General features: G+C 42.4%; 2 protein-coding genes across 2 annotated transcripts; both read right to left on the bottom strand.

The window, feature by feature from the left end:
• Window positions 1-251: 251 nt before the first annotated feature.
• On the bottom strand, window positions 252-1,175 carry LOC117350881 (olfactory receptor 11H6-like). Its single transcript, XM_033925577.1, has one exon. The coding sequence runs from the start codon at window positions 1,173-1,175 to the stop codon at window positions 252-254; it is 924 nt and encodes a 307-aa protein (XP_033781468.1).
• Window positions 1,176-15,779: 14,604 nt separating this feature from the next.
• LOC117349696 (olfactory receptor 11L1-like) lies at window positions 15,780-16,700 on the bottom strand. The gene has a single exon (XM_033923288.1). The coding sequence runs from the start codon at window positions 16,698-16,700 to the stop codon at window positions 15,780-15,782; it is 921 nt and encodes a 306-aa protein (XP_033779179.1).
• Window positions 16,701-23,249: the final 6,549 nt, after the last annotated feature.

Genomic DNA, 23,249 nt, shown 5'->3' with positions numbered 1-23,249 from the left:
AGACTCCTTGTGGGTCGAAACACCATCGTGTCAAGCCAATCACAATAAAAAGAGACTGAACACCATTGGTCACCTTTGTTGTTGTTTTTTTTCCTACCTGGACATCTCCATTCTTATCTCTGTTGTAAGTGCAATGGGATTTAAAATGGATATCCTGAAACCCTGACATACTGTGGAGTCCCTGGGACAGCTATGAGAAACATCCTATTTAATATACAGTATATAATATAGACAAACAGAAGAATAATTTTTCACAATCGCATCATCTTCTTCACCACCTCCAGGACCTCCTTGTTCCTTAGGGTGTAGATTACTGGATTCAATAGAGGAGTCACAACTGTGTAAAATACAGCTATTACCTTATCTAAGGGAAATGGGTGATTCCCTGAAGGCCTAATGTACATATACATAACACATCCAAAAAAAATGGACACCACTATGAGGTGGGAGGCACAAGTAGAGAAGGCCTTACGGCGCCCAGATGCGGATGGGATTCTCAATATAGTTCGTATAATGAAAGCATAGGAGATAAAAGTGAAAGAGGAGGTACTGAAGACCAATATGGCAAAATATAGAGTAAGGATTAATTCTGTTGAAAAGTACCTCACACAAGAGAGTTCCAGGAGAGGCCCCGGATCACACAGGAAATGGTTAATCTTATTTGGGCCACAGAACGGCAACTTTGATATTAATATTATAGGAAACAAAGACCAAAGGAAAGCACCAATCCAACAGGAAGCTGCAAAGAAACAGCATTTCTTATTGCTCATTAAGATATTGTAGTGGAGAGGATAACAAATGGCTAGGTAGCGATCATAACCCATGATGGTGAGAAGAAGATGCTCAGTTGCACCACAGCTGAAGAAGAAATAAAACTGTGTAAAGCAACCTTTGAAAGAAATAGAGTTAATTTGAGATAGCAAGCCAGAAAGCATTTTGGGAACAGTAGTAGTTGTGTACCAGATTTCAACGAAGGACAGGTTGCTAAGGAAAATATACATAGGTTTGTGGAGGGAAGTGTTGGACCATACCAACATGATGATAGATATATTGCCAGTCAATGTAAGAATGTAGAACAATAAGAAAAGCATAAATAGAGCAGCCTGTGAACTTTCATTGATGCTGATTCCATGAAAAATAAATTCTTTCACATAGGTTTCGTTTCCTCCTGGCATCATACCAATCTTTAACCTGAAAATCATAAGAAAATGAAATTACTTGACTAAGAGGTCTTTTTATTGAAGGGTGTTACATTAATGTACAGTTCGTGGGGTTGACGGGTCAAAAGCGTCCGAGGACAAAGGCGCGCCGACAACCGAGCGCAGACAACTGAGCGTAGGGCTTAATTGCGTCGAAGAAAAAACATCTTTTAAAGGACTCTGATGGGGGTGTGTGGGGGGAAACCCCCCACTCTACTTAATAGAGATCGCGCTGCTTCACACTGCCATGTTGGGGGGGTGTAACCCCCCACATTATATTGCAAATTTAACTTTTTCCTTAAAAAACAGGGAAAAAGTTAAGTTTCCAGTATAATGAGGGGGGTTACAACCCCCCAAATCCCCCACAATGCCAGCGCGATCTCTATTAAGTAAAGTGGGGGGATTCCCCACCAACACCCCCCCGTCGAAGCCCTTTAAAATAAATTTTTTCCTCGGCACAATTAAGTCCTGTGCTCAGTTGTCTGCGCTCGGTTGCGCGCCTTTCTTCCCAATATATATCACTTTGTATTTGTCCACATGAAATTGAATCTGCCATTTGGATACCTAGTCTTCCAATTTCCTAAGGTCTGCCTGCAATTTTTCACAATCTGCATTTTTAAAAAAACTTTGAACAGTGTAATGTCATCTGCAAATTTCCAATTTCCAGATCATTTATAAATAAGTTAAATAGCACCGGTCCCAGTACAGATCCCTTCGGCACTCCCAAAATAAAGATTGTTGCAGAATAACTTGGAACTCTGCAGAAGTCATGTACTTAGGAAGCTGCCAATTCAGTTACGATGCATAAAATTGGAAGACATGGAATAAAAATAACTTTACTTAGTAGATGATAGCAGATAAAAAATATACAACAGTCATATTTGTTATCGATTCATGACTAAACCAAGGGCTCCTTTTACAAAGGTAATAGCATGTAATAGCGTGTGCTAAACCGCCGGCCGGGCTAGCCGCTACCGCCTCCTCTTGAACAGACAGTAGTTTTTCGGCCAGCGCGGGGGTTAGCGCGTGATTAAAAGTCACATGCGCTAAACCCGCTAGCGCGGCTTTGTAAAATAAGCCCCAAGAATCCAGTAACACAACTACCATTTTATATGGTAATTTCAGTTTTAAGATGTCTACTCATCCCTCACTGAGATACACAGCATCTGCACTGTTATGAATGCAGTATAATTTTTGAAAGATAGTTTCACTTCCTCTTTGTGAGGTTTTTTTTAATTTATTAATATGATTTATATTCTGCACTATCAGTAAGTTTCTAGTTGGATTATATAATATTTGTTTTATTTATTTATTTTTAAAACTTATAGACTGCTTAGGTCTAAGCGGTTCCCATACAAAACATACTGTACGTAATATTCAGTCGAACAACACATTCCACATATTATAACCATTATAAACCAATTTCTATTACATTTATAATCTAATAAAATATACTCAACATAAATTCAAACTTAAAATTCCTTCATATCCCTCACTTAATCATAACATTCTGAGTAAGGGCAAGAGTAAAAGTCATCAAATATATATCAGCAGATCTAGTTACTCACTAATTAAAATTAAACACAATTAAATAATAAAATAAAAAAAGAGAATTGTAGTAACATACATTACATTACAGATTTCTATTCCGCCATTACCTTTCGGTTCAAAGCGGATTACAAAAAGAGTTATGGAAGAAGGGTTACAACGTTAGATCAGAGAAGGTTTCCAAGAGAGGGAAAAGTAGGATCTGGGGTTAGGGAGGGGATGGTAAGAGGGGGGTTAAGCTTTATCATGGTATTAAGCTTTATTAAGGGATTTCTTGAAGAGTATAGTTTTTATTTCCTTTCTGAATATCTTGTAGTCTGGGGTTGTTGTCAACAGGTTGGAGACTTGGTTGAGGTGTTTGTATTAATATTCCATAAGACTTATTGAACACACTCAAATAGGTCATGTTTTGAATATTTGAGCTGAGTGATGTGCCCAGAGTGCACAAATAGCAATCTGGGATTGTACTTGCAACTTTAGGGTGCTAAGGCAACAGCTCTAGCCACTAGGTCAAACACCCCTCCTTCTTGGTGGATAGCTGTCATAACATAGTAACATAGTAGATGACAGCAGATAAAGACCCGAATGGTCCGTCCAGTCTTCCCAACCTGATTCAATTTAAATTTTTTTAATTTTTTTCTTCTTAGCTATTTCTGGGCAAGAATCCAAAGCTCTACCGATACTGTGCTTGGGTTCCAACTGCCGAAATCTCCGTCAAAACCTACTCCAGCCCATCTACACCTTCCCAGCCATTGAAGCCCTCTCCAGCCCATCCTCCCCCAAATGGCCATATACAGACACAGCCCGTGCAAGTCTGTCCAGCCATGACCTTCTAATAAGCACAATTCCACTCCATTTTTCTTAAAGGTGAAAGCATTAAATAATTGTTATTGTAAACGCAAATGTGTTTTATTGAACTCTTATTTAGGAAAGCTCTTACTCTCATTTCTGCATCCAGAATCTGGAATGAAAAGAATATGTAATGTAATGTAATGTAATGTAATTTATTTCTTGTATACCGCTACATCCGTTAGGTTCTAAGCGGTTTTAAGAAAATATACATTTAAAATTAAAAATAAGAAGTAAGAAAGGTGCTTAATAAGTTCCCTTACTGTCCCGAAGGCTCACAATCTAACTAAAGCACCTGAAAGTTGTTAAAGAAGTGAAAAATAAAGAAGAAGATTAAGGTTAAACATTTTAACTAGACAGCATTGATCTGAATAGTACTTTGGTAGTGGAAGAGAGGAGAAAAAAGGAATAGTTGTAAGAGGGAGAGCCGTTGGACAATAGAATTTTGGAGAGAATTTAAATGAAGGAGATAGAACATAATAAAGGCAGAATTAAAAACAATAGTTAAGGTTAAAGAAAATTCGTAATATGATAAGAAAAATAAAGTAAAAATGAAAAATAGTGTCTTTAATCACAGTTTCAGCGTCATTGATGAATTAGGATCAAGCAAGCTGCTCCAAGGAAGTAGCATCATACGAGGCCCACAGTGACTACTAGATTACCCTCTTTGTGGGAAAGCCGCCTGGTGTTGAAAGACTGTGTACGCTGGTGCCGTTGTTACTTATATCTTCTAGGATGGTGAGGAAATGAAAATGATCCCCTGTGGATGTAAGGTGGCCAGTGCTCTAAATCTGTTGTACCATTTTATTTTTTATATTTATTTTATTTGATGTACCTCTGGAGTGTTTTGGGAATGGTCATTTGCTAAAACGCATTCGATTGCATGCCAAATCATTTTAATACTTGTGAATGAACCTACAAATGAATGTGTGTTAAGATAGCTAATACTGATTTATTTTTTAAAAAATTTAAAATGAATCTGTGAATGGAAATAACCCATCAATTTAGGAAACACCCAAATGAACCAAAAGTGAGAAGAAAGGATTTGCTCTGTGCTTAAGTGGATTTATTAGAAGTGAAAGATACAGTTTTGCTGTTGCTGGGTTTGGGTTTGGTTTTTAGCTTTGCTTTGACACTATTGATTTAATAAATTCTTGCTACCACTTATCATTTCTAGAACACCACTAGGCGTACACAGCATTGTTCATGTGCAGTATACAGTATTTAAGAGACAATCCCTGTTCAAAAGAGCCTATAAATTATTGAAGACAAAGAAAGAGGACAAGCTGTGCTACTTACTGTGAGTTTCCAGAATGTATTGAAGTATTTGATTCAGCACTAATAAGCAGATGGATAAGAGATTTGATTGGGAATTTGGCTTTTCAAGAGTAAATTTTCCATATTACTGAAAGCAGAAACATTCAACACAACCTTCCACCTCTCACTCCCCTAACTTTAATCTCATGGTTTAGACTGAGATTCCTCTTCTTCTTTCAGGAGACCCTTTATACATGGTTATGTTTCTTGCAGGTAGCAAACCCCAAGGAGAATAAACTGCAAGTCTTAGATCAACAAATAATCTTGAACTTTTAGATGAAGTGTGGTGCCCAGTGGAGGTCATTAATTCCTCTGTAGTTCTGTGCATACATTAATACAAATAATTTTATAGTGTCTTTCAAATTTAGAATATGATGGTTGAAAATTAATACATTAAGAACCCTGGGATTGGATATGTGTGTGTGTGTGGTGAGGTGATTGGGGATGGCAGGAAGCAGGAGGAAAGTCCATTGCTCTGAGATACAATGGATGGGGAGTCTTATTTGCTCTGTGGTCTTCCTTACATCCCTTGTGGTCATACTGCTTATATAGCCCTTGGGATGGTCCTTTACCCAACCGCCATGATGTAGATCCTGGAACTCCTCCACTAAAGCTCCCACCCTCCTAATGAAACCATCTACCCTCTGATGTAAGTTCCTACCACAAATCAAATCCCCTACCCCAAATGTAGCTGGTTTTAAAAAAGGTTTGGACAGGTTCCTAGAGGAAAAGTCTATAAACTGCTATTGAGACAGACATGGGAGAAGCCACTACTTGCCCTGGATCGGTGGCATGAAATGCTGCTACCATTTGGGGTTTTGCCAGTTACTTGTGACCTGGATTGGCCTCCATGAAGACTGGATACTGGGCTAGATGGATCATTGATCTGATCTAGTAAGGCTATTTTTATGTTCTTATGTGAGCCAAGTATAGGACAATCAAGTCATTGTCACATCACTAGTGAGTTTGGCTCTTAGGCATTGAGGCTCTAGAATGCTGCTACTATTTGGGGTTTTGCCAGGTACTTATGTCCTGGATTGGCCTCCGTGAAGGTGCCACTACCCAGGGCCGATGAGAAGAGGCAGATGAAGCCGAGTTGATAAGCAGAATATAAATGTTTAAAATAAATAAATAAATACATTTTTTTATAGAACGGCACATTTTGTTATTCTTCAGTGATTTCCTGTGATCCATAGTCTAAAAATATTTTTCACTTATTGTGAGTCTGTAGAGAAATAATTTTGACAAATTCAATCATGTACAGTATATTCATATATTTCACTAAATACGTGAACTGAATAAATAACCCCTATAAACAGAAACATTTTTTAAATATTTTTCATTTTTTAAATCTTTTTATTGACATTTTAACAAGTGAAATGTGAAAATACAAAAGGAGATTATACCATGCAACAGCTTCCATGTATATTAAATCTAATAGATATATGAAGCCATGAAATTTTAACAAAGACATTCTGAATCTAGCAATAGATAACACTGGCCAACACTCGTTTTGGTGCCTCAAATGTTAGACCTGTTTCTTGGTATATTTGAACTACTGATTCCAAAAATGGCATCCGTTTTTGAGATGCAGAACATGTGCCATATAGCACCCTTCACTGTGCTTGCCCATTAAAAAATCAGGATATTTTCATGTACTGTTTAAATTAATATCTTTTAAGTTTGAAGGAAACATATTAAAAATTAAAAGAAAAGTATACCAAAATCACAAGTTTCTGATACAAACTTTCCAGTCATTCAACATACAAGAATCTCCTTTTGTAAGACTTCTGAAAGTGGGATCAGCCAGGAGAATCCCGCATAAGATTCCAACAATAGTCTGCCATCATGTATCATCCCATCTTCCTTGGTATCTGGCTTCCATTGTTTTTATATCGTGGTGAAATCTTTCACCTTGCTCTTCACTTAATTTATTTTTATTTATTCCATTTTCTATACCGTTCTCCCAGAGGAGATCAGAACGGTTTACATGCATTTATTCAGGTACTCAAGCAGTTTTCCCTCTCTGTTCTGGCGGGCTCACAATCTATCTAACGTACCTGGGGCAAAGGGGGGGGATTAAGTGATTTGCTCAGGGTCACAAGGAGCAGCATTGGTTTGAACCCACAACCTCAAGGTGCTGAGGCTGTAGCTTTAACCACTGCGCCACACTCTCTCCTGGTGTCAGGTCAAAAGCGCGCCGGGACAAAGGCGCACGCAGACAATTGAGCGCAGCGCGGAGGCGCGCGCCACTGAAAATTACTGTTTTTAGGGCTTCGACGGGGGGCGTGGGGGGGAACCCCCCCACTTTACTTAATAGAGATTGCGCCGTGTTGTGGGGGCGTTGTGGGGGGTTTGGGGGGTTGTAATCCCCCGCATTTTACTGAAAACTTCACTTTTTCCCTGTTTTTAGGGAAAAAGTAAAGTTTACAGTAAAATGTGGAGGGTTACAACCCCCAAACCCCCATAACGCCGGCGCGATCTCTATTAAGTAAACTGGTGGGGCTCCCCAACAAAACACCCCATCGGAGCCCCTAAAAACTGTAATTTTCTTCAGCGCGTGCCTCCGTCTTGCGCTCAGTTGTCGGCGCGCGCCTTTGTCTTTCGCGGGGTTATCTATGAACCCTCTCCCCTAAGTTAACAAGGTTCTCTGGAAAGGAATCTAAGTGACTGTGCAGATAATGGACTTTAATACTCATGTTACAATCAAGGCTGTTGAAATGAAAGAACATATCCTCTACGAATTGTACGTAGTGTCACAAACCTGCTACTGAGGTCAGGTTTGTGCCTGTGAAAGTACAAAAACCCCTGATCTTTAAAAGGGCTGATCAATGCAGCAGCAGTGCTAGCAGTGGGGAACAGGATTCTAGCCCTGAGGAGATTGCCCAAGAGCAGGAGCCCTGGGGGGAGGGGAAGCAGAATGAGTTTAAAAACTTCTCTGAACCTAGAACAGTCCCTGCTAAGAAGCACTCTGGTAGGCAGGCTCCTAATCAAGCTAGCACCCAGCTCCTGAGACTAATTGAGCAACACCAGAAGGCTCAGCAAAAGCCAACCCATTCTCCTTTTAGAGCAGGGCGTGGCTTTCTCAAACCTGGTCATAACCAGCAGTCCAAGCTGGGAAGAGGCAGTCTGGATCCAACCTGGGAAGAAGACTCATGTCCTGGTGCTGCTCCCCTGTCTCAGCAAGGGAACGAGATAGAAATGGAGGACCTGAGTAATTTCCCTTTGGCAAGCTTACCTGAGGAAGCCATGGACATTGCCTGTGACAGTTGAGAAGACTGCAGGAGAGAGAGAGCTAAGTTATTTTTGCTATGTTTGTTCTTCTCTGACAAGCCTGATTTGTGTTTGAGACACCTGGGACTTGTGCTGGCTGGGACTGTGTGTGTGGGGGAGAATTCTTATCAAGTCTCACCCTGAAGAAACCTTTTTGTTCTTTGAAGGACTGTGAACTCTGTTTGGAATATTTTTGGTTTGCCTTTTTTCTGATAAGGCCAAGTTAGCTGCTGATTATTGTGCAGTGGGAGTTGTGGGGTCTGAATCCACAAAGATCCTAGGTTGGGATAGAGGGGCCATTTTCTGGCAAGCTAAATAAGTGGATTCAGCAACTCCCCACCCCCGCCAGCTTTGCTGGCTTAAAATAGAGAGTTGCGCGGGGACAGAAATCCCACCCGTCCCCACCCGTCCCCGCCAAAATCCCACCCATCCCCACCCGTCCCCGTGAGGAATCCCTCCGTCCCCACCCGTCCCCGTGAGGAATCCCTCCGTCCCCACCCGTCCCCGCGAGGAATCCCCTCCGTCCCCACCCGTCCCCGCGAGGAATCCCCTCCGTCCCCACCCGTCCCCGCGAGGAATCCCCTCCGTCACCATCCTTCCCTATAAACTTCAGAAATAGTTATTTTATTTAATTATGCTACTGAATTAAAGGCTCTGGTAGAGACCCATTTACAAATAAGCAAAGAGACTATTAATTTGGAAATATTAATTGGGAAGAATACATACTTTGTAAATGGGTTTCTACCAGAACCTCTAATGTAAATATAAAATATAAATACTCAGCTGATGAGAACCCACAAACTGTCAGCTGAGGACTTCCTTTGCAGTTGGCCTGGGGTCCCTTTTGCCAAGCTTGGCAGGCAGCAGTAGCGTCCCTGAGTCACAGATGCTGGCACCTCAGTGGCTCATGGATGCTGCCAGCGACTGCTGCGCTTGGTGGAGGGGAGTTCTGACCATCTCTAGAGGAGGTCCTCTGCTGGCGGTGCTTGGGGATCCCCACCAGTCACAGCAAGGGCCAACAAGTACTTCAACACTGTAGAAATAAAACCAGAAATGCATTTCCTTTTCTTTTGAACACAAAACAAAGATATCTGCCATATACATTTCCCAAGGCAGATGACTCTATGCAATGTCACCTCGGTAACAAAATACAAAAATAGACAAATACACCCCCTCCCTTTTTACTAAACCACAATAGTAGGTTTTAGCACAGGGAGTTACGCTGAATGCCTCGCGCTGCTCTCAATGCTCATAGGCTCCCTGCGCTAAAAAACAATATTGCGGTTTAGTAAAAGGGAGCCATAGTGCAAAATATAGACAGCAGATATAAATTCTCAAAACAGACACATTTTGATCACTAAATTGAAAATAAAATCATTTTTCCTACCTTTGCTGTTTGGTGATTTCATGAGTCTCTGGTTGCACTTTCTTCTTCTGACTGTGCATCCAATCTTTCTTCCTTTCTTTCAGCCTCCTGTATGTTTCCTCTCCTCCAGACCTCATTCTCTCCCCCAACTTTTTCTTTCTGTCTCCCTGTTCCCCCTTCTTTCTGTCTCTCTGTCTGCCCCCTTTCTTTCTTTCTCCGTGCCCTCCCCCAAGCCACTCGGTTTGCTGCCACCGCCATCGGGGAATAGTCCCCAAGCCACCGCTGTCCCAAGCTTTCCCTGCAGAAGCGTCGCGCTGACCAGCATTCCGCTCCCTGACGTCAATTCTGACGTAGGAGAGGAAGTTCCGGGCCAACAAGGCATTTCTCCTCATTCCATCCAGCCTGAGCCCCATCTCTCCTTGATCCAGCATTTCCCTTCTGTGTCTGTCAGAATTACCATTCCACCTATTTTCCAGCATCACCCTTCTTTGTGTCCATCTCACCTATATCCCTATCTCACCACTTTTTCAGAATCTTCATTTGTCTCTGTCCTTGTCTTTACCCCATATTCACCATTTGCCCTTTCAATGTCTTTATCTCCCCCCCCACACACACTTTTTCAGCATTACTTCTATGTCTCTATTTCACCTCCTCTTCTTGTCCCCTCTGTATCTCTATCCTTATTCAGAAGGTCCTGCTTACCCTTTCTCTTCTTTGTGTCACTATCTCCATTTTCAGCTTTCCCCCTTTTTCCTTTGTTAATGCACCCTGTAGCCAGAATCTTTCCACCCTCTCTCCACTCCGGCCCAGCCCAGTATGAAATATTTCCTTTTGTTTCCCTCCCCTCTCTCTTTCTCTCTCTCTCTTCTGCTCCCTCACCCACGAGTCCTGCATCTGGCCCTCTCCCTTCTACCTGCACCTGGCAACACCCCCCTGCTCCGCGGCTCTCTTAAGCAACTCGTCAGCAGCGGTGATCAAGACAAGCTGCCGACATCGAGGCCTTCCCTCTACGAGTCCCACCTTTGTGGAAAAAGGAAGTTGAAACAAGCGGGACTCGCAGAGGGTAGGCCCCGACGTCAGAAGCTGCTGCTGAGTTGCCGAAGAGAGCCGCAGGTAGAAGGGAGAGGGAGATAGGAAGGCTGTAGAAGCTCCGGAGCATGACACCGAACCCGGCCAGGATGATTTCTTTTTCAGGCTGCTGCTGCCGCTGCCATCCCCCACCCGAAATGACAAAAAACAGCCTAATGCCCGCGTCGGGAAATAGCCATGCTGAGCAGTGAGCTCAGCACGTACACAGATGAAAGCCTTGCTTGCTGATTGGTCCGGCGGCACGGTGGGGCGGGGCCGCCGGACCAATCAGCAAGCAAGGCTTTCATCTGTGTACGTGCTGAGCTCACTGCTCAACATGGCTATTTCCCGACGCGACGCCAGACTTGCATCGCCAGAATTTAGGTAGGTTGTTTTCATCCCCGTGGGAGTCCCGTGGGCAAGGGGGCGTCCCCGTGGGAGTCCCGTGGGTCAGGGGGGCATCCCCGTGGGAGTCCCGTGGGCCAGGGGGCGTCCCCGTGGGAGTCCCGTGGGCCAGGGGGGGAACCCGCGGGATCCCCGCGGGACCCGCGGGATCCCCGCGATCCCCGTTCCCGTGCAGACCTCTAGCTTAAAAGGGGAAAAGCCTGTGATACTCTCAGGCTAACACAGCGTGCTTGTGAAAACAAACTGACTTTTGAATTGCATAATAAGGACTACATAAGAAAGACTTACCCTGAGGAAAGGGCTGCTCAGGTTTGGCTGTAAAATAAGCTGAACTACTGAGCTTTCTTTTGTTTTTCTTTTCCTTTTGAATGTGGACTTAAGCACAGTGACTGTGATAAATAAAGTGTGCTATCTTTAAAAGCTGAAGCATCCTGAGCAATTTTTGTGTTTACCTCACATTATTATCACCAGCAGGGCCTTTCAAGTCGTAAAGGCACGCAGGAACTGTGTTTGTGCGCAGCACCCGGTAGCCATTCTGACTACTCACTATCGGGTGTGCGACAGTAGCTGTCTACCTTGTAGCCAAGTTTTTCACAAGAACAAATGAAGACCAGGCACATGATTCAATTTCATTCACTGATGCTATGAAATGTGGGTCATTTATAAGTTGTTTGATCTGTGGACCTTTGAAAATTCCTGCCCTCGGGTGACATAAGCGCTATGGGGATCATAATAATAATTTAAAAAACGTTCAAAAAGTGGCCTACTGATCATCCAAGTACTAATAATCAGAGCTGGTTTTAGACATATCTTAAACCAGCTTAGGCCTTTACCCTGCCTCTGAACGCCTAGAGAAAAAAGGCATTTTTGGAGGAGTGGATAGGGTAGGAGGTAGGCCGGCCTAAACTTTGTCGTCTGACAGCCATAACCAAAAGGTTTGACAGGTTGCCAGACGGAACTTATACGTTCCGTCAGGTATACGTTCCGAATAGGGGCTACTGAGCTGATCGCAGCTGCTGCAATCAGCTCAGCAGCCCCGGAAACTTGCCCCCCCCCCCCCCACCGCACCAGTAACGATATCGGCAGGAGAGATGCCTAATCTCTCCTGCCTAAACCTCGTGATCTCCCTGAACCTTGCGATTACCGGCAAGAGAGATCTTCGCTATTTTTGAGCTGAAGGAAAGCATGAGGAAAACAGAATGGCCCTCAAGTGACTGACTTTGATATTAAGGGTGAGGCTTAAAGCAAACCTGTGTGTGCAGCTAGAACCTTTGTAGCTGAAGGTGGAGGTGAAACCTGGGGAAGCAGATGACTGTGAGGAAGCCTGTATGTGTGGACTTTGTTGTGGGATGTAGCTGGGAATAGACCATGATCCCTGACTAGAGAAAGAAAGTTGCAACCTGTATTTTGGGGTCATGGCAGCCACTGACCACATACGGTATCTGGGGTCCTGTAAACCACACGCTCATTTTGAAACTCCTGCCTTTGAACTAAGGGATTGTTTTCCTTTCCCCAAGCTTGTGAAGCTCAGGCTTCTGATCTAATAAAGAGTTTCATTGCATCTTTCATGTTTGTCTGTCAGTGTGTGTACACGAGCGTATCTCCCAAAACATACACCTTAATGCAAATTAATTCATGTCCACCTTCATATTCTTTATTTAGCTGAACTTACATGTGAAAGTTTGTAAACTGGGGCAGAAAGATGAAATTGCCATTTGCAACTCTTTGAATATCTTACACAGGACAAATGATAGAGTTCAACCCCTGTAAAAACAATTTTTGTATGTTTTTTGAAAAATTTCATAATTATATATATAATTTTTTAAAAAGAAAGACATTCTGAATCTCTGTCAGGTCAGACCAGGGGTCCATCATGCCCAGCAGTCCGCTCCCGTGGTGGCCCCTAGGTCCATGACCTGTAAGTGATCCTTTATCTAAAATGTGTATCCCCTATTCATTTAGTATCCTTCAATCCCCTTCACCTTCAGGAAGTCATCCAATCCCTTTCTGAAACCCAATATTGTACTCTGCCCTACCACCTCTTCTGGTAGCGCATTCCAGGTGTCCACCACCCTCTGAGTGAAGAACTTCCTAGCATTTGTTTTGAAACTGTCTCCTGTCAATTTTTCTGAATGCCCTCTTGTTTTTGTTGTCCCCGCTAGTCTGAAGAATCTGTCCCTCTCCACCTTCTCTATGCCTTTCATGATCTTATAAGTCTCTAGCATATCCCCTCTAAGTCTCCGTTTTTCCAGGGTAAAGAGACCCAGCTTCTCCAGCCTTTCAGCATACAAAAGGTTTTCCATGCCTTTTATCATCCTAGTTGCTCTTCTCTGGACCCTCTCGAGTATCGCCATATCCTTCTTAAGGTACGGCGACCAGTATTGGACGCAGTACTCCAGATGCGGGTGTATCATCGCTCGGTACAGTGGTAGGATAACTTCCTTCGTTCTGGTAGTGATACCCTTTTTGATAATGCCCAAAATTCTGTTCGTTTTCTTTGAGGCCACTGCACATTGCGCCGCCGGCTTCATTATTTTATCCACCGATACCACTGTCTTTTTCTAGCTTGCCTTCCCCCAGTACCCTCCCTCCCATTGTGTAGCTGTACATTGGGTTTCCTTTCCCTATATGCAAGACTTTACATTTCTCTACATTGAAGCTCATCTGCCATCTTTCTTCCCACTCGCTCAGTTTGTTCAGGTCTCTTTGTAGATCTTTGCATTCCTCAACAGTTCTGACCCTACTGGAGAGTTTTGTGTCGTCCGCAAATTTTATAACTTCGCACTTCGTCCCTGTTTCCAGGTCATTTATGAATATATTGAACTGCAGCGGTCCCAACACTGACCCCTGTGGGACACCACATTGGCTAGCGGATAAGGCCTTCAAAGATTTCAAGCTGTCAATTCAGAAAAGATCTAAAGGAACTAAACAAAACACAGAGGACATAAATTCATATAAAGCAAAGTTTATTTTGGAGCTGTCCAGATAGTACCATAAGGCCATGACATAAAAAACACATATCCATATATAAGTAACTACATATACATATATCACACATATATTTAAATACCATTTCAAAAAGCCCTCTTTTACATCATACAGTAATTTCAAGCTGGCACACTTGGATGTAACTTGTACAAGACTAAAATCTGCATATTTATATCACATTTTATAATGGGAATATGAGTGGATAGGGAAAGTTTCCTTGTTTTATACTATCTCAAAGGTTTTTTAAAAGTTTCTTATTTTAGACAGGGTTTTATATAAGGGATGAAGGAGACTCAATTATTTATGGCACAATGGGCCACTTAGGCCCTCTTTTACTAAGGGGTGCTAACCAATTAGTGCATGTATGTTAGTCTATGGATGTGTTAGCATTTAGCGCATGCTAATCAGTTATCACACCTTAGTAAAAGAGGGAGTTAGTAATTAGAGACAAAATATTCAAATACATGTAAAGCAGCTCATTAGTATATAAATTTTATACATCATTTCTGGAGAGCAATGCAAGCCACATTATATCTGAAAAAATAATCCCTATAAATGGATGGGGCTATTTTACCATGAGATTATTGCTAGGGGGTGCCATATTGGTAGAAGGCACCAGCATAGACAGGAACAACTGGGGACCCGCTAGATCCCCAGTAACATGCTGGTAAGTCCATGGAATATTGGGGCATAGGGGTTTCTGATTGGGAGGGATGGGGCTTCTGATCTGGTAGGTGTAGGTGTTGTTTGGAGGTGGGAGTCAGCATCACTGGCCTTTTAAGAGGTGATACTGGAGCACTGGGCCATGATATGAGGTTGGTGAGGTAGCTGGCAAGCTATGCTATTAATTTGCCATGAGAATCAGGAAACTGTAGTATTGAGATTTGTCAGGTTAGTAACCCCAGTGATACAACTCACTTTTCACCACACCTTGATAAGTGCTCCTCTTCCATGTGTGGTATATAACATTTATATGTACAAGCTGATGAATCATCACTTTCATAAGAGCCAACGCCTCCATTAAACCTACAAGTATACTCACTCTGCAGCTCCTCAATAGCTCTCCTCTCTTATCTCTCCTTACACACCACCCGGGAAACTCCATTATTTGGGTATGGCTCTCTTATCTGTACCCTTCTCCTTTACTGCCAACTCCCGACTCGACCCCTTCTGCCTTGCTGCACCATATACCTGCCTGAATCGATATGCCAGGCTCCATCTCTGGTAGTATTCAAATCCAGCCTCAAAGCCCATTTTTTGGAAGCTGGGTTTAGGTCCTAACCCTTTCAACATATAATATACTATATCTCATTTCCTCTGTAGCCCCTATCCCCTCTACCTCTTCATTCCTTTATATTTCCCTTCACCCTGTGTCCTGTGAGTCTAACATAATTAGATTGTAAGCTCTTTTGAGTAGAGACTGTCTATTGTGCGTTTAATGTGCAGCGCTGTGGGCATATGATAGTGCTATAGAAATAATAAATATTAATAGTAGTAATAAGGTGCCGGGTCTATGCTGTTCATTTATTTTTCAATAGATATTTGTGAAATGGATTGCCCTGCTGCTTTTGACGTAAACAGTCCTCCAGGTATTTTAGAAAAGGATCTGGATCAGCAGACCTTTATTTTTAAAATTTGACTGGAATTGAGCATGCCCTAACCTGGATATCTCAATTCTGACCTCTAGTTTCTATATATAAAGATATTCTGAAACCCTGATTGGCTGTTGGTTCCAAGGACAGATTTGGGAAGAAAAAAAAAAAAAATCAAAATCGCATCAACTTTTTCAACACCTCCCGGACCTCCTTGTTCCTTAGGGTGTAGATTACAGGATTCAGTAGAGGAGTCACAGCTGTATAGAACACAGCTATTACCTTATCTATGTTTAATAGGTGATTACCTGATGGCCTTACATATATATACATAGCACATCCATAGAAAATGGTCACCACAGTGAGGTGGGAGGCACATGTAGAGAAGGCCTTACGGCGCCCAATTGCGGATGGGATTCTTAATATGGTTTGTATAATAAAAGTATATGAAATGTAGGTAAAAGAGAACGTAATGAAGACAAACAGGCCAATATGTAGAGTAATGAATAATTCTATAGAATAGTGCCTCATGCAAGAAAGTTCCAGAAGAGGTCCTGGATCACACAGGAAATGATTAATCTGATTGCCACAGAATTGCAACCTTGATATTAATATTACAGGAAACAAAGACCAGAGGATTGCACCAATCCAACCTGAAGCAACAAAGAAACAACATTTGTTAGTGCTCATTAAGATATTGTAGCGGAGAGGATGACAGATGGCAAGATATCGATCGTAACCCATGATGGTGAGAACAAAACACTCAGCTGCACCAAATAAGAAGAAGAAATAAAACTGTAGGAAGCAATCGTTGAATGAAATAGAGTTCATCTTGGAGAGTAAGCCACAAAGCATTTTGGGAACAGTGCTGGTTGTGTACCAGATTTCAACAAAAGACAGATTGCTCAGGAAAATGTACATAGGTTTGTGGAGGGAAATGTTGGACCACACCAACATGATGATGGATATATTTCCAATCAACGTGAGAGTGTAGATCATTAAAAACAATGTAAACAAAGCGTACTGTGAACCCCCGTTGACGTTGAGCCCATGAAGAATAAATTCTGTCACTTCAGTTTGGTTTCCTCGTTGCATCATTCCAATATTTAACCTGAAACAACCAAACAAAGCTAAAATATAGGAAAAGGAAATTGATTCAGAAATTTAGTTAAGGGGAAGTATTTTTTACCAGTGTTAAGGGAATAACACCCAGTTTTGCCAAAGGGTGTACATTAAATCATAAAACCATACATTTTTATCATAATGCATATTATTTTATCATAACACAAGCTATATGCTACAACTGCATGACAAGCAACTTATTATTAGGAAAACTAAACACTACAACTTGTATTGAGCTGTGGACGTTGGTATATTCCTATTAATTTTTCACCCCAGGAACGTTGGCTGCTATTTAAAGGGTCCAGTGAATACTACAATCTTACTCACCCTCTGATTTCTCCTAACAGATTCCTACATCCTAAGTCATCATCAGAACAGAATATGCCGTGACCTCTGGTGGCAGATCATAGTAATTTGTGTAATTCAGTGAGCTGCCATAAGAGGTCACAGTAGCTATTTTCTAAGGGAAGCTACACAGGGCAGAAGTTGCTTCCGGTGGCATATCATATAACATAAATTATGTCTTATGACTTTCAAATCCCTTCTTTACAAAGCACCAGCCTTTATCCATAGATTATTGGTCCCTTATTCTCCCCTTAGATCACTCAGATCTACTGACCAGCATCTCCTGACAGTTCCTACTTTAAAAACCATAAATACACGGCGACAAAATATCTTCTCTGTTACGGCCCCCCAATTATGGAATCTACTTCCTATATACTTGCGCGAAGAAATGAATCTGGAAAGATTTAAGAGCAATTTAAAGTGCTTTCTTTTTAAAGATGCATTTGACAATGAATAAAACTACCGTAGTTTCAGTTTATTAACCTGACAACAGATTAGGATCAGGAGCTTTATATCAGCCCAGACTCCGTTTCCCTTGGGTTTTTTGTTTTCCCCCTCCCTATATGTTTTCTTTACTATTCATAACCTGTATTTCTTATCATAAGAACATAAGAAATGCCTGCACCGGATCAGATCTGGGGTCCATCCAGTCCGGTGATCCGCACACGTGGCGGCTCAGCTAGGCATACCCTGGCGAATACATTAGTCACTCGTGTCCCTCAATGTGTCATGCAAGAAGATTTGCGTCCAATTTTCCCTTAAATCCTAGAATGGTGGTTTCCTCCACCATCTCTTTCAGGAGAGAGTTCCAGGCATTCACCACTTGTGTGAAGCAGAACTTTCTGACATTTGTCTTGGCCCTGTCCCCTCTCAGCTTCAGGCCATGACCTCTGGTCCGAGTCTGGGTTTGGGTCACATTTGCCAATGTGAATAACATTGTTTCTTGCTCACCATCCTTTCCCCCTGCTGGTGAGTGAGCTTGCTCCATTTTGTCGATTCCTTTTAGCAATTTAAAAGTCTCTATCAGATCCCCTCTCAGTCTTCTCTTCTCAAGGGTGAATAATCCCAGTTTTCTGAGGCGATCTTTGTAGCTCAAGTTCTCCATACCTTTTACTAGCTTCGTCGCTCGCCTCCAGCAGTGTTATATCCTTCTTTAGGTATGGAGACCAGTGTTGGACACAGTATTCCAAGTATGGTCTGACCATTGCTCTGTAAAGCGGCATTATGGCCTCCCTTGATCTACTCATGATTCCCTTCTTTATCATGCCTGACATCCTGTTAGCTTTCTTTGCCGCCGCTGTGCATTGAGCCCACGGCTTCAGGGTCCTGTCTATCAGTACCCACAGGTCTTTCTCTTGTTCGCTCTTCCCCAAAGTTATACCTAACAGTTTATACTCATGCTCCTTGTTTTTGCTGCCCAGGTGTATCACTTTGCATTTTTCTACATTAAAACTCATCTGCCAATTTTCTGCCCATCTCTCAAGTTGCTTCAAATCTCTCTGTTCCTCGCTGTCTTTTTTTGACCTGATTGCTCGGCCTAGCTTTGTGTCATCTGCAAACTTGATGATAACACTGGTCGTTTCTTCTTCCAGGTCATTTACGAAGATATTGAATAAGATAGGCCCAAGCCCTGAGGCACACCGCTAGTTACTTTCTTCCAGTCTGAGTACTTCCCATTTATGCCCACTCTCTGTCTTCTGTTTTCCAGCCATTTTCCTATCCATCTTAGTATATCCCCTTCTATTCCATGACTTTGTAGTTTTTTGAGAAGTCTTGCATGAGGTACTTTGTCGAACGCTTTCTGGAAGTCCAAGTATATTATGTCCACCGGTTCTCCGCTATCGACTTGTTTGTTCACTCCCTCGAAAAACTGAAGTAAGTTTGTCAAGCACGAGTTCCCTTTCCTGAAGCCATGCTGACTACCTCTCAGCAGGTCATGGTTATCCAGATGCTGTACTATGCTGTCTTTAATCAAAGCCTCAAACATTTTCCCAGGGACCGATGTGAGACTCACAGGTCAATGGTTTCCCGGTTCTCCCCTTGATCCTTTTTTGAAGATTGGGATGACGTTCTCTATCTTCCAGTCTTCTGGTATCCGTCCGGTTCTAATTGACATGTTAGCGAGGGATTGCAGTTGTTCTCCGATTTCCACCTTTAGTTCCTTTAATACTCTCGGGTGAATTCCATCTGGGCCAGGGGATTTGTCACTTTTTAGTTTGTCAATCTGATAGTATATCTGGTCCAGATCCACCTTCACTGTGGTGAGGCTCTCCTCTATTTCCCCCTTAAACTTTCACTGTTTCGGGTATTGATGTGGCATCTTCCTTGGTAAAGACAGAGGCAAAGAAGGAATTTAATCTGTCTGCAATCTGTTTGTCCTCTTTGATGTATCCTTTTCTTCCTTGGTTGTCGAGAGGGCCCACTGTCTCCTTTGCAGGTTTCTTCCCTTTAACATATCTAAAAAAGGGTTTGAAGTTTTTGGCCTCTTGGGCTATCTTTTCCTCATAGTCCCTTTTGGCTTCTCTCACCGCCTTGTGGCACTTCTTCTGGTCGTTTTTGTGACTATTCCATGCCTCAGTTGTTTTCTCACGTTTCCATTTTTTTAAATGAGTCCTTCTTTTCCCTAACTGCATTCTTCACCTCTTTGTTTAGCCAAGCTGGTTCTCTTTTGGCTTTAGTTTTCCTTCCTTTGGCTATCTGTGGAATGTATAGATCCTTCTTCCCTTCTACTGTCCTGTCTTGTAAGTCACATTTATATAATTTTGTCTCCCTTTGATTATGTAACTCAATATTTTTATTTTCTGTACATCGCTTAGAAATTGATATAAGTGATTAATCAAATATGCAATAAACTTGAACTTGAAGGAATGTTCTTCACTCCTGTTCCCAATGACATGCATTAATAACCAGGTACGTCAAAGCTCAGGGGGTTGGTGGTGAGGGGCTCATTCGAGAAGGGAGGGGAGAGGAAGGCCTTTGATTCTTGTGGGCTTGGGGAGGAGGTAGGAGGAAGAAGCACTATTTTGGAGGCCAGGAAGGGAATGGGGGGGAGCTTTCAAGTTAGGAAATAGTTATGTGGGTCCCGGACAATGCTCCCTATAAAGGTTGGCCGGGTGTGTGCAAATTTTTTTTTTTTCATGTGAGCAATAAGTTTTAAAAAATTGTTTTCGTGGGAGCAACAAGTTAAAAAAAAAAAAAACAACGGAGTGTATGAGTGATTGCTCATGTGCTCTGCTTAGAGGGAACATAGGTCCCAACTGATATTCAGTGCTGAGGTCTGCATGACTAAGCAGGTTAGAACCATAGAAACATGATTGCAGATAAAGGCCAGATGGCCCATCTAGTCTGTCCATCTGCATTAACCATTATCTCTTTCTCTCTCCGAGAGATCCCATGTGCCTATCCCAGGCCCTCTTGAATTCAGACACAGGATAGCCTTTGAACTGTTCTAATCAACCCACTTAGCTATGTGGGTCCCGACACTGAATACTGCTGATACCTGCATAAATCCCTTGCTCTTCTCAAATGCCCCCCTCCCCAATGCTGCCTTTGACCAGACACTTTTTTTATTTGGTGGTAAATGGTAATATTTAGAGGCACTCTCAGGGTTAGTGCTGCTGGGGGGGTGGTAAACAACTTACATGGGCAGGAAAGGTTCCTGACTGCCCAAATCACTTTGAATATCAGTTCCTCTGTGTGTATTTTAAGTGCTGTATGGCCTAACATAGTAACATAGTAGATGACGGCAGATAAAGACCAGAATGTGTCATCCAGTCTGCCCAATCTGATTCAATCTAAAAATTTGTTTTGTTTTTTCTTAGCTATTTCTGGGCAAGAATCTGTACTGTTCTTAGGTTTCAACTTGAAGTCTCCGTCAAAGCTCACTCCAGCCCATCTATACCCTCCCCGCTATTGAAGCCCTCCCAAGCCCATCCTCCACCAAACAGCCATAAACAGACACACACCGCGCAAGTCTTCCCAGTACTGGCCTTAGTTCTTCAATATTTACTATTATTTTCTGATTCTAGATCTTCTGTGTTCATCCCACGCTTTTTTGAACTCCATAACCATCTTCATCTCCACCACCCTCTCCATAAAGAAGAATTTCCTTATATTGCTCTTGAGTCTACCACACCTCAACCTCAAATTATACCCCCTGCTTTTACCATTTTCCTTTCTCTGAACATAAGAACATAAGAATATAAGAATTTCCCTGCCGGGTCAGACCAGGGGTCCATCGTGCCCGGCAGTCCACTCTCGCGGTGGCCCTCAAGGTCCATGACCTGTAAGTGCTCCATACCTAAAACGTTCATACCCTATTCATTTAATATCCTGTAAAGTAACCCTCTATCTGTACCCTCCAATCCCCTTCTCTTCCAGGAAGTCATCCAGTCCCTTTTTGAACCCCAGTATTGTACTCTGTCCTATCACCTCTCCTGGAAGTGCGTTCCAGGTGTCCACCACCCTCTGAGTGAAGAAGAATTTCCTTGCATTCGTTTTGAATCTGCCTCCTCTCAGTTTTTCTGAATGACTTCTTGTTTTTGTTGTCCCCGCTAGACTGAAGAATCTGTCCCTCTCCTCTGGAAAATATTTTGTTATACATTAATACCTTTTAAAGTACAGTACTTGAACGTCTGAATCATATTCTATAACTGGTGATCTTTTCAGCGGCTGCCTTAAAAGGGGCTGTTGATTGTGGGCCAATCACTCGACAGTGCCGGATACAGAATCACACCTACAGCAAAGTAAATGGCACCTCCGGAGGCACTTTCAGCTGCCTAATACTACTTCCGGCATTAGTCACGCCCACGGTGGCATTAGGTGGCCTAAAGTGTCTATGGAGGTGCGATTCTGGCGCAGATTTTTTTAGGTGCTGATAGGTGCCTTGAAACTCAGTTAAAAATGTTTCAACAGCAGTTTTTACTAGTTCGGGGCCAACCATCACCTAAAATAACTAGTGCCATTTTAGAGAACTCGGGTCTATGTGCAGTGATGTAGCGAGGGGGAGAAGGGCCCAGGGCAGTGGTACCCCTCCCCCTTCTCCGTCTCCCCACTCTTTCCTTGACCCCCCCGCCGCGCACCCCCCCTTCCCCATACCTCTAGTTGTTCACCGCCGTAACCAACAACTTCAACATGCTCCTCACGACCGTGTCGGCTCTCCCTCTAACGTCATTTCATATGTGTGCACCAAGAAGTGACATCAGCTGGAGCTGATGCGGTTGTGAGGAGCACGATGAAGTTGTTGCTCGTGGAGGTAAACAACTGGAGGTACGGTGGAATGGAAGGGGCGCATGTTCAGTAGGGAGGAGTGGGAAGAAGCAGGGGACAGAGAGGAGGAGGGGTGCTGGTGCCCCCACCATGATGGAACCTAGGGTGGACCACTGCCCCAGCCCCCTTTACAACACAACTGTCTATGTGTATATGCAAGTATCTTAATTCAATCAATGTGTGATGCCTTCTAAGCACAATTGAACTCCAGTTTCTGTGAAGGAATATATTTCAATAAACATGAATGTGTTCTAAAGAATATGATGGAAAAGCTTTTAATCTTTTATCTTTCGTGATCGATGTTGGGAGATCGATTCTTTTGCGTTAGAAGGCGACTGTTGTGTGATTGTTTTTGATATGAATGAGATTTACTTTTAAATTAAGGAGTTCCTTTCTAACATTTTGTTTATGGTTTTTAATTTGTACATCACTTAGACTTGGTCGTACCAAGATTTAGCAATTTATCAACATTTTAATAAAAATAAAAAAAGAAAGTATAGAAATCACTCCAGACTTTTTCCTTAAAGTAGGCTAAAGTCTGTCAAAGAAGCGTTCTTCATTCAATAAAAAAAAGTTTCACCTACAACTTGTTGGCTGACCTTTTTCCAAATAAGATACAATAAAATGAATTATACCAGTGTCTGTGGTCAAGGGAAGATAGGTAATTTGAAGAATATAATGCAAAGTGTTGTAGACATTCATTTTAACAGTCGAGTGAATCATCTTTGAAAGATGCTAGATGTGTGAACCTAGAATGCTTTTATGTAGTGGATTTCATGTGATGATTTTTTCAGGATTTCTTGATCTAATTCCTCCCTCTCTACATCTAGAAACTAGAATAGAAATAAAATATTCCTTGGTGATAGGGAAAAAAATGATTCTCTTGGTACTCTAGGTCAAGAACAATGT

The sequence above is a fragment of the Geotrypetes seraphini genome, chromosome 16 (assembly GCF_902459505.1).
Source record: "Geotrypetes seraphini chromosome 16, aGeoSer1.1, whole genome shotgun sequence".
Lineage (NCBI taxonomy): Eukaryota > Metazoa > Chordata > Amphibia > Gymnophiona > Dermophiidae > Geotrypetes > Geotrypetes seraphini.
Note: the sequence above shows the minus strand (reverse complement) of the source record. Positions and strands in the feature narration are given on the sequence as shown.

Coding starts and splice junctions, on each gene's coding strand:
- LOC117350881 (XM_033925577.1), bottom strand. CDS start 1,175: ATGCCAGGAGGAAACGAAACCTATGTGAAAGAATTTATTTTTCATGGA.
- LOC117349696 (XM_033923288.1), bottom strand. CDS start 16,700: ATGCAACGAGGAAACCAAACTGAAGTGACAGAATTTATTCTTCATGGG.